Source organism: Schistocerca gregaria, chromosome 10, assembly GCF_023897955.1.
Source record: "Schistocerca gregaria isolate iqSchGreg1 chromosome 10, iqSchGreg1.2, whole genome shotgun sequence".
In the NCBI taxonomy this organism is placed as follows: Eukaryota; Metazoa; Arthropoda; class Insecta; order Orthoptera; family Acrididae; genus Schistocerca; species Schistocerca gregaria.
Window position 1 is genome coordinate 216300481 of NC_064929.1, and position 16637 is coordinate 216317117.

Consider the following 16637-nt stretch of genomic DNA (forward strand, 5'->3'; position numbering starts at 1 on the left):
TACAGCTCTCCTCCACTGATGGAATTGATTAGACACGATGTGTGAATGGAAAACTGCGCTCGTTCCTGTATTATTTTGTGCAGCCCTGCAATGCATACACATAGTAAAATAGTAAGGTGGTGAGAAATACAATATACAGATAGATACAGTTCTCTTTACTGATGATGCAAGTCTAATATCAAGCTTAGCTGTAAAACTTCAACAATTGAAAAAGTAAATAAAATTTTCTTGAAAATTAATTACTGGTTTTCTGCTAATGGACTGTCACTGAACTTATATACAACACAATACATGCAATTCAGTACTGCATAAAGCCCAATCATCATCATCACCACCACCACCACCACCACCACCACCACCACCACCACCACCACCACCACCATCTTGAGCAGTTTCCAGTCCCAGGCTGGGTCTATCTGGCACATAAGCCTCGCCATCATTCTATTTTCACTCCAGTCCAGTCATCGCCTCTTTTTTTTCGACACACACCGCCACACCTTTTGGCCATTTATCCCTCAGTCTTCCTCTGGTCGTTTCCTTCGCATCTTGACTTCGTGTGTCTTCTCGAGAATCCTCTTATTTTCCATTCTCTTGAAGTGCTCGTACCATCTTAGCCTTGCTACTGCTATCCTGCTCAGCACGATTTGCTCTTTCACTATTTCCCTTACTCTGTCTTTCCTCATCTGGATCCTCCTTGCTAATCCTATCTTGCTTGGGAGGAGCTTCACTTCCACAAGCTTGTAATCTGCTTACATCTCTTTTCTTCATTATCAATGTTTCAGATGCATAGGTCAGTAATGGAATGCAGTAATTTCTACATATTACTTCTTTACTTTTTTGTGGGACGTCTTTGTTCCAAAGAAGGCTCCTAACACTTTGCAGGAATGCTTCTGCCTATCTGCAACATTCTCTTCCATTTTCCTCCATCACACTTTCCACATACTTGATGCTTTCCACCTTCTTCTACTCCTCACCTCCAATCCTTATTCCGCTAGTTTGTCTATCTTTCTTTCTAGATTTAACCAAGATTTCACATTTGTTTACATTAAATTCCATTCCATACTGTCTCACAGTTTCTTCCCAACCACACCACTTAAAAAATGTGTGACAGTTGTAATATATCAGAATGAGACTCATTTAGTTTACTACTCGGTACAATCCTCCAGTTAACTACTAAGTGATCCAGTGCTATGAACACTGCAATTTCACAAACTCACTATCAATGCTTTATTATTCAGCACTCAATTTTGTAATGGAGTGCAAAAACTTAACTGAATTTGTAAAACATGTTATTTTTATTCTAAATTTGTATTCTGTTAAAAAATATCATGAGCCCAATTATACTCTATCCTACAATATTGCTCTCATACATTCATACTATCATACAGTGACGGACTGTTCACAGTATGATGCTTACTTTCATACACACTCTGATCATTCTGTAGTATGTTCTTTATACACCAACAAACAAGAAGTTTTACTTAAGGAGTTATAACAAGAGATGATGCATTTTAATACCAAATGACTATATATGCTCTAGCTCTAGATAGTGGCTGGTAATGCCCGAAACTGCCCTTTAAAAAAAAAATTGCGGTCAGCTTTCATCAACACTTTTATGTCCCAAATAACCATCACATATGTCAAATCTGTAGAGGACCCGAGCACCAAAGGTTTTCAACAACACTAGACTCACCCAGACGAGGAGCTGCGCGACGGCGAGGTTTCTGGTGGCACAGGCGAGGTGCAGTGGCGTGCGTAGGTCCCGTGCGCTCACTGTCGCGTTCACCTGGTCCGGCGTCGCGTGCGCCAGCAGCAGCGCCAGCGTCTTTATGTCGCTCCTGCGGGCAAGGTCACACATTGTGGAATGTCGTGTCACTCGATTCTCAGTTAGTACAGTGTGTTCTGTTAAACATTTGCACCGAGAGGCTGCAGTCACTGCCTAATACAGTACACTCACGTTTTGGCCCTATCTGCAGAGGTGAAACACTCACAACTGAGTGGAAAGAGCAAGTGACTCCATATTTGTAGGTGAACTGTGGCTGCATACGAGGCACTGTAATCTGTCACAAGGTGTATAATGCCTCTGTCTGAAAAGCAACACTGTCAGGGCAATAAGGTATCCAACTGTCTTCCAAAGGGAAGAGAGATACAGTTAAAATGTTTGGTGTAGAGGACAAATAAAGTATGTGAGCCAGAATACTTATAAGAAGGGCTCAATTATTTATAGTCAGCTTTTAAGAAAAATGGTTACTGCAATAAGGAAATGGAACAAGCCCTGCATCCAAAAATAAATATTTCTGGGACTAATGAGGAACTAGGACCACCAACAGGGAAACTTTTTCTTCCCTCCATTAACAACATTACTGATCAAATCGAGAAGCTTACATGAAAAAATTTATACTGTTTCAGTCATTATATATTAACATTGATAATCAAACATGTGTTTTAGCAGCATGCTGCGATCACCAGGAGCATTACAGTTACACGTACAGTATATAAATCTGAAGGATAATGAGGGTTATTTGCTGGGTCCAAAGTCAAAAATGATCAGTCAAACATGGGATTAAAACAATTCTCAAGGTGACAGAGTAAATATTTGAATTTTTTAGATCTGTAAAAGATGCAAGCCATACACTGACTACAGCTGGTGTGTAAAATTCTGAAAAGTTGTGGTCAAGTGTATATTGGAGCCACAAAAAGGAGAATTGATACCTGTCTAGCCAAACACAAGAGGAAATGTCAGTTTGGGTAAGCTTTACAAGAGGGCATTACGAATAAAATTTTATGAGAGTAACATCTTAGCAAAGATGATGCATTATAGAGTGCTCGGTCGGTTTTCGGAGAGGGGCCCAAATGGCGAGGTTATCAGTCCCGTCGGATTAGGAAAGGATGGGAAGGGAAGTCAAAGGAACCATCCCGGCATTTGCCTGAACCGATTTAGGGAAATCACAGAAAACCTAAGTCAGGATCGCCGGATGCAAGTTTTAACCGTCATCCTCTCGAATGCGACCACTGCACCACCTCGCTCTGTGATGTATTTTTGGACCAGCCTCTACAGAGATGCAAATACAAATTTATAAATGGCAAAGTAATTTTAATGGGGAAAGGAGGGAATTTAATAAAATAGGAATGGCAATTGTTGTGCGTAAATGGTAATTCTTACAAATGATTACTTGTAATCGATAATGTCACGTGTCAGAGAGAATTGTATCAATATTAACCTCAGACTTTCTGCAGATAATGCAGTTACGGATAATTCAGTCAGAGCTTAGTACGATTTCACAGTGGTGCAAAGATTGCCAATTTATGTAAAACATTCAGAAATGTAAAACTGTGCATTCTACAAAATGAATGAAAACTCTAAGTTATAATATCAGTGAGTCACAATTAGAATTAGCCAACTCATGCAAATACCTGGGTATAACACTTTTTACGGGTACGAAATGGAATAGTTACATAGGGTCAGTCGTGGATAAAGTAGGCAGCAGATTTCAGTCTATTGGTAGAATACTGGGGAAATGCAATCAGTCTCATTCTTCCCACACTCCATAAGTGAATGGAACAGGAAGAAATCCTAATAACTGGTACAATGGGATGTACCCTCTGTCGTGCACTTACGTCGATTTGCAGAGTATAGATGCAAATGTAAATGTGTGCATTCTGAATCAGACGATGAACTGAGGTGCCCTGTATACACCTCATAACTCCCCTAAATGCTGGGACTCATTGAGGTTTCAGCTCAGTGGCCAATATTTCATATCCTAAAATGTCTTCCACAGACGAAGACAAAACAACAGTGAACAGCAAAGGAAACTGCTGGGTGAGATGGGTGGCTGTAGAAAAGAATGACATCTCTGTGTGTCATAATGTACTTGGATAGATAAAAATCTACTCACCAAACAGTAACAAGAGAACACACCCCTCTTCCTTCACCTTCAACTCTTCTGCTAGAAGAAAGAGCCACTGATTCCAAAAACTCACAAACTGTAATACATTTATAGGTATGTTCTCCTGCCAGCTGCTTGGTCAATAGAGTTTTCGTCTCTCCAATTACATTATATTTTGAAAAATTGACTATTTTTGCTGATACATCTATGTGTTATCTATTCTGTGCACATAATCACCATAAATAACGGGACTATGTTTTTTGCACTAGGTTTTTACTGATTTTGTCGTTATTTTACTCATAAGCCCAAGGACTGGTTCGAAGAAGCTTTCAGTGATAGTCCATATTGGGCAAGCCTCTCCATATCTGGATAAATATCACAGCTTACGTCCTTCTGAACCTGCTTGTGCTTGCACTGAGGTGACAAAAGTCAGGGGACAGAGACATACGTATATACAGGTGGCAGCAGCACTGTGTTCACAAGGCATAAAAGGACAGCGCACTGGTGTAGCTGTCATTTGTACTCAGGTGATCCACGAGAGAGGCTTTCCGACACGACCGTGCCCACACGACAGGAATTAACACACTTTGAATGCAGAATGGTAATTGGAGCTAGACACGTGGGACATTCCGTTCCGGACACCGTTAGGGAGTTCAGTATTCTGTGGACCACAGTGTCGAGAGTGAGCCGAGAATAGCACGTTTCGGGCATCACCTCTCATTACTGACAACACGGTCACCGAATACCTCCACTCGACAACTGAGAGCGCCGGCATTTGCGCAGAGTTGTCAGTTCTGACAGACGAGCAACCCCTGTGAAAGAACCACAAAAGTCAACGTGGGATGTACGACAGACGTATCCGTTAGGACAGTGTCGCAGTGGGCCGCGGCAGCAGATCACTGACGCGAGTGTCTTTGCCGAGAGCACGACGTCACCTGTGGCGTCTTTCCTGGGCTCGTGACCGTATCGGCTAGACTCTGGACCACTGAAAAACTGTGGCCCGATAAAATTGAGTCCCAAATTCAGTCATTAAGGGCTGACGGTAGGGTTCGAGTGTGGCGCAGACGCCACGAAAGCTCAGACTGAACAGTTTGGAAACCCAGATCGCCCGACGAGAATCCCGTCGGACATTTGTGGGACATAAATGGAGGGTCAGTTTGTGCACATAAATCTGCACCGACACCACCTCCCAATTACATACGGCTATAGAGGCAGTGCTGCTCAATATTTGTGCAGAGGACTTCCAATTACTTGCCGTCGAGTTGCTGCACTGCGCCAGGCAAAAGGAAGTCTGACACGGTATTAGGAGGTATCCCGTGACTTCTGTTCCTCAGTTTACTGTAATGAAGCCTCGGTATCCTGCTCTACAATTTATACCCTCCACATTTCCCTCCATTACCAAAGTGATGATTCCTTCATGCCTTAGGTTGTCCCCTCACAAGGGATCACTTCTTTCAGTCAAGCTGTGCCACAGGTTTCTTTATTCCCCAGTTTGATTCGGTACCTCCTCGTTAGTTACTCGATTTCCCCACTCAATCTTCAGCATTTTTCTGGAGCACCACATTTCCAATCCAACATTTTATATTTGTTGTGCAAATTTATTCTATGGTACTTAATACTGTTTTGGATTTTACGTTTATTCTTTCTCGATAAATGTAAGTTCGGTCTCGACCTTGTCCCAATGGTGTGGACAGCGCTTCTGATACAGTAATTCAGTTTACTTTTGATGTGCGTAACAGACTGATAAATGTACTCACACGGTGTAGGCAAAGTGGTCAATGTTTCGAGCAGTTCTTTACAGTGTGTTTGATTATTATATTTAGTTATTATTCTTCAGACTATAGTTTGAGAAATGAGGTGTGATTTTATCTATTTATTTGCAGAAAGGAATTGTGCAGTTAAGAACAGAGGTTGCAAATGAGTAGTATTTCACTAAGAGGCACTGGCTGTCACACACCGATGACAAGCGTGCGAGGGTGTAACATTCTGTTTGTAGGTCCTTTGTGTGTTCACAACACTTCAAATGAGAATCAATATTCATTCCAGGAAATTCTGTGTTTATTACAGTCTATAGATGTACCATCTATAATGTATCTGTTTTGATCTCTTTGTAACTATGGTCCTGTCACCTTATCACGGTTATTGCAGCAGTTTTTGCCATTTCTGGCAGCTCAGACCAGTGATATTTTCATTGTGGCTGCCTACAGCTCAATGCGTCATATTTGCGGTGAGTAGCAATCTATCCTTTTCCTTTTATGCCTGACATTCTAATGAAGAGTTTTCCCAGTATTTGGTTCTAGAAGTAAGCTACTCGTGCATTACTAAAGATGATAAAATTCTCTCAGGCTTCCAGCCGTGTCATGTGTTTTAAAATCCATGAGCTTCTGGCCAAGTGATTTTCGACCATTATCAATTAATGACTGTCGAATGGTAGCTGCTGCTGTTCTTATATACTGTGCTGAGAGAATTCTCTGACCACAGGACAGCATTTGTGACAACATCGAGTTCATGGCGGAGGTGGAGACAGACGGTGTCTCTCCTTTTCTCGACGTCCTCATCTGCATTATAGAAAATGGGTGTCCCAGACACAGTGTTTGCCAGAAACCCAGACTGATATATGCATGCTACCAGCTATCACCACCCTTTGCATTGAGTGGAACTCATCTCAGATGCTGAAAGCTTTCCGGAGGAACTGAGCCACTTATGAAAGGTGTTCAAGGAAAACAGCTTCAACAACTGCCATATTTCACAAACCATCTGACCTAGGAAACATAAACAAAAGACTCCTGATGAGCACACAAAGAAGCTTGCATTTTTGCTGTTCTGTGAGTAAATAACAGGAAAGATTAGCTGGCTCTTAAAGAGGCATAAAACTGATTCAGTCTTCAGGGCCCAAGCTAAAATTTAACAACTAATGAGGCCTGTAAAAGGCAATCTAGGTCCTAGAACGTGGGAGTGGACAGCTTTATGTTGGACGGATGGTACATACTATTTAACAGCACCATGTAGAATACACGAGACATTTTCACCTACGGCACCCAGAGAAATCAATGGCAGCGAAGCATGCTCTAAAAAATGGACAGCATATCGCATTTGCTGAGACATCTGCTATTACACAGACTAATAGTTTCTGGAACAGTATCGTAAAAGAATAAATTGAGATAAAAATTTCTGGCAGTGCGCTCGATAAAGGTGGCAGCCTGTAGCGAAGCACAGCCTTAAATCCAGGCATCAGAACGTCGAAGTGGGCACAGCAAATGTGCAACGACAACATTACTATGTGTGCATTGGAGTGAGCACCAGTGACACAACTGAAGGCAATGCAGCTCTGTAAGGACGGCAGCTGCAATCACTTGACAGTCACCACTCAAAAATAGCCGAGGAGCACTCAGTCAAAAGCTCACGGATTTAAAACTGCTTTACATGGCTGGAAAAATGAGATAATTTTGACAGCATATATTGTCACAAAACAGAATTCGTATATTACTGAAAATGGATTTTTTTCGGCTTCAGTCCGAAGACTGGTTCGAGGCACTTCTCCACGCTAGTCTATTCTGTGCAAACCTCCTCATCTTCAAATAACTCCTGCAGCCTAAATCCCTTTGAACCTGCAAGTCTCGATCTCCCTATATGATTTTTACCCCCACACTTCTCTCCATCTCCAAATGACCATTTCTCGATGCCTCGGGATGTGTCCGATACAACTTGTCCCTTTTTTTATTGCCAAGTTGTACCAGAGTGTGTTTTGCTGCTACTGATATTTTACATGATGCTCCAACATAAGGCTGTCCACACTCCCATAGTATTTTATACACCTCTGACATTCTGGGACCTAGGTTTTCTTTTACAGGCCTCATTAGTTGCCAAATTTTAGTTAGGGCCTTGAAGGCTGAATAAGTGTTATGCCTCTTTAAGAGCTGGATAATCTTTCCTTTATTGACACACAGAATAACAAAAACACAAGCTTCTTTGTGTGCTCATCAGGAGACCTTTTCTTAGGCTAGACGGCTTGCGAAATCTGGCAGTTGTCGTAGCTGTGTTCCTCGAACACGTTTCACGAGCAGCTCAGTTCGTTCAGAAGGCTTTCAGCATCTGAAACTACTTCCACTTGATGCAAAGGGTGGTGATAGCTGGTAGCATGCAGATACTGGTCTGTGTGGGGACAGGCTAGCCACTTGTAGAGCCCGCAGAAATCTTTGAGCACTTGGATATGAGCCTTAAGGCAAGGGGTTGGGAGCAGGGGTGGAGCAAAGACAAGGCTGTTCCTCAGGTTCAGTAAGTGGCAGGGTTGGGAAGGCTGGTGGGTAGGATGTTCCCCATTTCAGGGCAGGACGAGAAGCATTCAAAAGCCTGGTGGAGAATGTGATTCAGCTGCTCTGGTCCCGGGTGATACTGAGGCACGAGGGGAGTGCTCCTTTGTGGCTGAAGGGTGCGTGCATATGAGGTGGTAGGGGACTAGAGTGACAATATCCTTGTCCATCTCTGTTGCACCCCTGTTCCCAACACCTTACCTCACAGCTCATATCCCTGCAACAGTCCTACATGCAAGACTTGTCCCATAAATCTTCTTCCACCATCTCCTCCAGTCCTGTCACGGGTGTCTCCTATTCCATCAGAGCCACGCCTACTCGTGAAAACAGTCATGCGATCTAAAAACTAAGCTGCAACCACTCTGCCACTTTTTACATAGGCACGACAACTGACAAGCTGTCTGTCCACACAAATGCCACAGACAAACTGTGGCCTAGAGGCAGGTGGACCATCCAGTTCCTGAGCGTGCTGCCCGACACATTCTTCACTTCAGTGACTGCTTCACAGCCCGTGCTATCTGGATCCGTCTGCCAACACCAGCTTTTCTGAATTTCACAGGTGGAAACTCTTCCTGCATTACATCCTAAGTACCCATAACGACCCTGGCCTCACCCTTTGCTAGTCGCTTTCCTCTCCCTACCTATCCCATTCCCTGCTCCCGAGCACTAAATAACTTTCTATTCCAGCAACACAGCCATTGGCCTTTTCCCCCTCCTCTACTTCTCTCCTTTTTGACCCCCCCCCCCCCACCACCACACCCCCAAACATTCTGACTGCATCTAGCAGCTGTACCCTCTCCCTACCTTGTCCCTGTATGCTTCCACAAGCAGAACTTCTTTATCTTCATGGAGGAGATAAGAAGACTTGCATGATGGGACATATGCATAGAAGTTGGTGGGGATCACATGGTTAAAAATAATGAAACTGTATCAAGAGCAGTTATTTTTATATTGTTTTATTAGGCAACCAGTTTTGACATTCCAATCACAACATCTTCAGGCCTGTTGCACGAATTCGTATTCGGTACCGTAGATATTCAAACTTCGTGAGCACTTTTGCTCTTCACACAAGTAATAGCTGTCACACGTGTGAAGAGCATACGTGCTCATGAAGTTCGGATATCTACGGAACCAGATAGAATATTGGTGCCTCACCTTATTATACCTGTGCGAGTAGTACTCAGTGTCACTCGTGTGACAGGCCTGAAGATAATGAGACGGGAATGTTGAAACTGGTTGCCTAGTAAAGCAATATAAAAATAACTGCTGCCGGTACAATGTTGTTATATTTCCGTCGGTCCTCAGCCCTAGTGGAATTACATTTACAGAGATAAATGGGCAATTAGGTACATTGATTTAAATAACCATTTTTGCTGTACAGTTATTTGCCCGTTTACTCACTGAGTGACCCTCATATATTGCGTATTTGGAGAGGCAATACAGGAATTGGCTGGTTCAAATGGCTCTGAGCACTATGGGACTTAACAGCTGAGTTTATCAGTCCCCTAGAACTTAGAACTACTTAAACTAACTAACCTAGGGACATCACACACATCCATGCCCGAGACAGGATTCAAACCTGCGACCGTAGCGGTTCCAGACTGAAGCGCCTAGAGCCCCTCGGCCACTCTGGCCGCCAATATAGGAATTCCTGGACTATCGTGACGTAGAGGTAGTTTATCACAAAGACAAAATCAACACTGTGAATTTAGTTTATGATACGACATTAATTACTGAAAATGAACACAAATTTAGGTAGTTGATTACACTGTTAAACGATTTGTACATTATTCACATATAAAAAGAAGATAAACGTAGTGGATTGCTAAATGTTAAACTTGGACAAGAGGCTTTTTCCTGCTGTTACAGTTAGAGTGGGCCGCCGCTCCTACCTGCAGACGGCATCCACCAGCTGCTGCGCCAGCGGCGCGCCCGCCGGCGCTGCCGCCAAGAACTCCTTGTGCTCGTACTTGGAGCGGATCCAGCGCTCCTTCTCCTCACGGCTCGAGTTGGGCGTCGGCTTGGCGCGGCCCGGGTGCAGCGACGCCTCCCACAGGCCATTGGCCGTCGCGTTCCCCATTGCCAGCATCACGCTCAGCTGGCCCGGCCTGTGGGCAAGCAACTGTCTCACCCGGTGTGCCGAGGGTTTCTTATTACTGTAACCTCTGTCATTATTTCTTGTAAGCATCTGTCAAATAATAGTCTGTAAATATTCCTTCACAATGAGAATGTTCGTGAAAAACTGAATGTAATACTTCCAATTAAAATCAGTGCAAGAGTGACACAGGGAAAGGACAATCGAAAGGAGGACCCACGGAGGGCGGTGGTGTAACGGATTGGGACACAGACGGTGGGGACGAGTGTTTCTGCCATGTCATTCGGATTAGAGTATTGAGGTCGACGAGAGATACGGTCGACAGTATTTGCCGATTTCCTTACGTTTTACCATGTCAGACGTGCGTTGTTAGGCAGATTGTGTTACAGTGAATTTGTTGATTTTACTGTCAGTACACTAAGTGACAGAATTTACTGGTGGTTTAATTACAAGTAGTGTCAATCTAATGAAACTGATAATTACAGGAATTGTTTCTACATTTAGATAACCGCAACCTCTCACTATGGCAGAGAACATGTGAGACTTACAACTATAGTACACCTTATTAGGGGAAGATGTGGCACGGTGCTGACCATTTACACGATTTCTGAAGGAATTCCCCAGCCCTTCCACGGAAACAGTGAATTATATTTAAATTTATGTACAAGGGCTGATCAACAAAAACTGAGACGGAAGCTACAGAAAAAAATCAAAGACAATTTCCTACCTACTCGTACTGGTAGGCCGGTAGTAATGCTGTACGTCGTACATACCTTTTGCATTTTGCGTATCGAAAAATGGAGCTGATGTGTGAGAAGCAGTATGGTGCACTAAAATTCTGTGTTCATTTAAACCACACAGCAAAACTTTTGATCAAAAAATAAGGTGACGAATTTTATTAAAAACAAAGTAATAATTTTACATGGAATTTAATTTAATCTTCTTCAGAGTACTGTCCTCGGGTAGTAACACACTTATCCCAACACTGATTCCATGACAGAACGCATTTCTGAAAGGCTTCTTTTGGTAAGGTGTTCGGCTGCTCTGTTGTGGCCCTCTCAGTGTCAGGGTGCTGTCAAAATATTTTCCTTTAAGCGTGGTTTTACTTTTGCGAAGAGCCAGAAGTTGCACGATGCTAAATCTGGTCAGTCTGGTAGATGTGGACAGACAGGAACCTTTTTCCTGTCCAAAAGTGAAGTGTGGCACAGCATGTTGTTGTGATGAAGAAGGAAGTCACTGGCCCATTTTCCTGGTTTCTTTCTTCATACATTATTTTGCAAACATTGTAGTATGTACTCGTAAAATTGGGCATTTACAGATACAGAAGGAATTCTGATAGCACTATGTCCTCAGCAATGAGCGTGACTCTGATATTTGATTTTGTTTGTAGGGTGAGAAGATGCACTGGTTTTCCATTGGTAACTCTCAATCTTCATCTCACAGTCTCACCCATACACCCAAGTTCATCTCCAGTTACAATTTTGCACATAAAGTTTGAATCTGGATGAAGATGACACTTCAACCCCATGAAAACTGAGACAAGATTTTCCTTCTGCTCACCACAAGAAGACTGGAAACAAATTTTGCACTCACTCATCTCATTTGAAAATTACCAGTTAAATTTGTAGAGATGAATGTGAGATGCTAAGTTCTTTAAACAAACTACTTTTGTCTATTTCCACCCGTTTCCTACGGTTTTTGAGGTTACTGGATGTCCCAAACATCGCTCATCTTCTACCGACTCATTTCCACTTATAAATTGCTCGTAGAGTCTTCAGAGTTACAACATTATCACCATACACCAATTTCAACATATTGCGTGTTCTTTGGCACTTTTTTTGCGTCTTCAAACAGAATTCAAATGTTCACACATTGTTCGAGGTCCGTGACGTGTGACACGCCAAGTAAACACATCACTCTAGTGTCTCTGGATGCTGACTGACAAGTCAGAATGTGTTCCAACTTGATGCTGCCTACGCAACTGATCAGATGTCAGAAAAATTACGTCAAATAGTTGTAGAACCTACAATTGCTGATAAAGAAATTCATCCACAGAGTTTTTTTTATCACAGCACGCAAGTGTAATGATCCTTACATCATCGAAGTGGCTTCTGCAATATTGTGGGACCTGTAGCAGGTTACACCACTGCAACTGTGTTCTCAAGGTCCACTGAGGAAACAGTCTAATTGTCTGCGATACGCCATGACTCCCCGAGCGTAGTGTGAGCCGTCGAGCAGAGCAACCTGTTCTGGGACCTGAGGAATTCTTACACTGATGTGTCAACACACATACTCCAAACCGTACTTGTTAATAACAAGAGTGAATTTAGAATGAAATTAGCAATTCACAACCACGGCACTAGAAGTATAAATAATTTCCATGTAGGCTATAAATCCAACTCTGAGTTTCATTCTCTGATACAAAAGGCTGTAACAGGTTGCCAGTAGATAGATACAAAATTGAACATTTGCAAATATTAAAAAAATAAAGTTGAAGGACACCTCATTAACCAATTCATCTACAATTTCTCACTGTAATTTTTCAAGAATGTAAATTCCACATAAATCTAATACCTGTATTATAACAATGAAAATAATTACATTTTTGACAATATAATGAAATTGGATAGATAAAAAGTCTATTCACCAAGCGGCAGTAGGAGAATACATACATAAAAAAAGGATTCACATGTGCAGACTTTCAGAGCCAGTGGCTCTTCCTCCTGGAAGAAGGATTAAAGGGGAAGGAACAGGGATGAAGAAAAATGACCGCAGAGGATTAGGAAAAGGGGTAGAGGTTGGAAAAGCCACCCAGAAGCCAGTCAGGGGAGAATTTCTGGTCAGGTAACTCTCCACTGATCCAGGGGTTGTGGGTAACTTTTTCAAACTCTACCCCTTTTCCTAAATCTCTCCAATCCTTTTCCTTCACCCCTCTTCCTTCCCCTTCAACCTTTCTGCCAGACGAAGATGCCAGTGGCTCCAAAAGCTTACATACGTAAGATCTTTTTTATAAGTGTGTTCTCCTGCTGCCGCTTGGTGAGTACAGGTCCGCTAATTATCCACTGACCCGGGGTTCTATGTAACTTTTCCAAACTCTACCCATTTTCCTAATCCTCTCCAGTTCTTTTCTTTCACCCCTCTTCCTTCCCCTTCAACCCCTCTGCCAGAAGGAGGAGCCACTAGCACCAAAAGCTTTCATACATATCACCTTTTATTGTGTGTGTTCTCCTGCCACTGCTTGGTGAGCACATTTCTTATCTATTGAATTACATTATAATATCTGTATTAAGTAGATCATGATTTTTACCAGTATACAGACAGCTGAGAGTGTTCTGTGTAAAGTTACACAAACACTTTGTTTGCAACATTAGGTAATACCAGCACCTGAGTAGCACAGGCCTTTTTATTCTTACTCTTAAAGAGTATAAAATGTTTTCTCATCAAGTTTCTCTGCACGGTAGTTGCCTCGCACATTAATTTAACTGTGAGGTGGGTCGGTTTGATTGTAGATGTGTGCATGTAAGTATATACATTAGTCCCAATTTATCTGAGGAGTAGAAGGTGAGTTGCTTTGAGTTGTGGCTAGTGCTGTTGATCTGTGACTGTTTACAGTTCAACACATCACTCAGTCACAACAAAGATGGCACACCACAAGATGGTAGCAGAGGTATTTAAAAAAAAAATAAAAAATAAAAAAAAAACACAGAGTCAACTTGGTCCAAATAACTTTTACTACCATTTCTTGAACTGATCTGTGATTTTATTCAGCAGAATGTTCTGATTCTTGTTATTGTGTAACTCAGAAGTTGGAAGCTAGTTAATCTACAAAACGTCAGTTTTAATGTGGTTAAAATTATAAATGTGGTTAAGCCAATGTATACTCTTAAACTGTTAAATTACAACTGAACCTTACTTGCGCCGAGCTACAGATTGAACGAAAATGCGAAGTCTATTTTTGTGGGGTCCACTGCACTTAGGGCAGCATATAGGTTTATTTCAGCTGTCATTTAAGTTAATCCAATGACAATGTCCACTTCCACACACAGCTGCATCGCACAATTTATTTCGACGTTCAGGAACAGTCAGGTCTAAATGAGACTTTAAACTTGAGTTCTGTGTATGAGACGTTAAACTTCAGTGCCTCAATCACCACTCATGTCAACAAAAACCGGGCGACACTAAAATCACCTCGAGAGTGAAATTCGGTGGCCACACATTCCGTGTCAGAAGATCTGCCCACAGCAGCAGCAAGTTAGGCCAAACCCTCACTGTAGCTACAGCACTCGATTTTTGGGGCACATTTAGTACATGGTGTATGCGAATTGAACATCAAAATTAGATTTGCGATACAGCCGAAATGGAGAAACTGACACTGTTACTGAAATAAATCTGAAACGCAGCAGTGTCCGACCAGACGAAGTAACCGTGCTGTCGAGCACGGGGTTGTGCGTCACTACTTAGGCTGACAGCTGGAAGTGAGGGAGGGCAATGCCCAGTGCACTATTTATCATTGGCACAGGAAACGAGGCAACAGCAATACACTGTCATACGCTGTAAGGCAACTTTCAGGGTATAGATTAAAGCTCATTTCATACTGGATGTCAGGGGAATGGATTGAAACAAAAGGAAAAGACACCATCAAAAGGAAGTGTTTTCACACTAGGTGGAACAGTTAAGCACTGTCACTTCACAACCTAATAATGAACGGTGAAAGTGAGGTGATAGGAAAGGTCAGAGCGTAGTATCAGAATTAACAAACTAGCAACAATAATAGAGTTCATTAAAGGCCGAAGCAACATTCACAGCAGGTGTTCTCAGAAAAGGTCGTATATTAAATTCTCTGCTCTGCTGAAAACTGAACAAACAGAAAAACTTTGTCCAAACATTTCAAAACATCGTCATTTATTTCGGTAACAAAATTTATTTTCTTTCTAAGTGTGAAATGAGGAAAAAAATGTGTGATTTTGCTTTGGAAAGTCCAGGTGAAAATATTGACAATATTACGAAAAGGATAAATTGCTACTCACCTTAGAGACGAGAAGTTGTGTTGCAGACAGATGTGATGAAAAGACTGTTACACACTTAGGTTTTGGCCAAAGCATTCTTCAAAAAAGAAAACGAAAATGCATTCACAGAAGCAAGCACATCTGATGCACACGTAACTGCTATCTCTGTTCAGCACTTAACTGCCAGTTTTAATGAAAGCAGCAACTCAGAGTGGGGTGGGGTGGAGGAGGAATAGCAAGGTGGAGGAAGAGAAGAACTCTGTTTAGTGGACCGTGCAGTGACTAGATGGTGGCAGGGAAGGCTGCATCAGGAGGATGCGGAGAAGGTGAGCGCATGGGGGGGAGGCGAGGGGACTGACGGGCAGTATACAGTGAGGGTGAAGGGAGACGAATTCAGAGGATGTGTGGGACTGCGAACAGTAGGTAACCGTGGGTAAAGGCCGCAGTAATTTTCAGAGTAGGGAATGTGTCGTAAGGATGACTCCCGTCTGTGCAGTTCTGAAAAGCTGGTGGCGAAGGGGAGGATCCAAATGGCTCAGGTTGTGAAGCAGTCACGGACAGCCCGGGCAATTTCGATGCTCCCCTCCGTCACCAGCTTTTCTGAACTGTACAGATGGGAGTCGCCCTTACAACACATTCCCCACTCCCAAAATCATCCTGCCTCAACCTACAGTAACCTAATGTTCCCACATCCTCCGCCCAACATTGTCCATCGCCACTAAACAGTGCTCCTCTCTCTCCCCACCTGTACCCCCTTCCCTGCCCCTCTCCAGATTGCTGCTTCATTCAATGCAGCAGTTGCATTCTGGCTGGAGATAGTGTTTTTGTCTGTGTGTGTGTGTGTGTGTGTGTTTAAAAAGGCTCTAGTCAAAAGCTAACTGTGTAACAGTCTGTTCATTGTGCCTGTCTGCAATTCAATGTGGCATCTCTACGGTGAGCAGCAATCTGTCGTTTTCATAACATTATTGTTTTTATACTTTGATAGAACTGACTTTCATCACTATTAAAAAAGATACTTTTATAAGAAAGGTATTTTTCACTAACTTTGTACAACATTGTTTATGCACAATGCAGCTTTTTCCCCCATCCACGTATTGTGAAACCTAAACTGTTTCTCCACTTTTATATATTTGGATTCTTTTGTGTGAGAACATGCATCAGAAAAAAATATTTAAGACCTTACTGAATCTTCGCATAAACAGAGCAAGTAATAATAAAGATACAGAAGACACAAAATCCACTACTATGATACAAACAAGTGTGACAAAATTATGTTAACTTCCATTGTTGGCAGATAGTACAGTCACCCCCCCCCCCCCCCCCCACCCCCCAGCATCAC

At 42.5% G+C, this 16637-nt stretch overlaps 1 protein-coding gene across 3 annotated transcripts in view; it reads right to left on the bottom strand.

Annotated features, from left to right (window-relative positions):
* Positions 1–16637, bottom strand: part of LOC126293339 (centaurin-gamma-1A) — a 304641-nt gene that overhangs the window by 11410 nt on the left and 276594 nt on the right. For all 3 annotated transcript variants that reach the window (XM_049986531.1, XM_049986532.1, XM_049986530.1), the window contains 2 exons: positions 10090–10305; positions 1694–1838 (listed from right to left, as the gene is read on the bottom strand). In XM_049986531.1, the coding sequence (XP_049842488.1) occupies positions 1694–1838; positions 10090–10305 (361 nt within the window). The remainder of the gene's footprint in view (positions 1–1693; positions 1839–10089; positions 10306–16637) is intronic.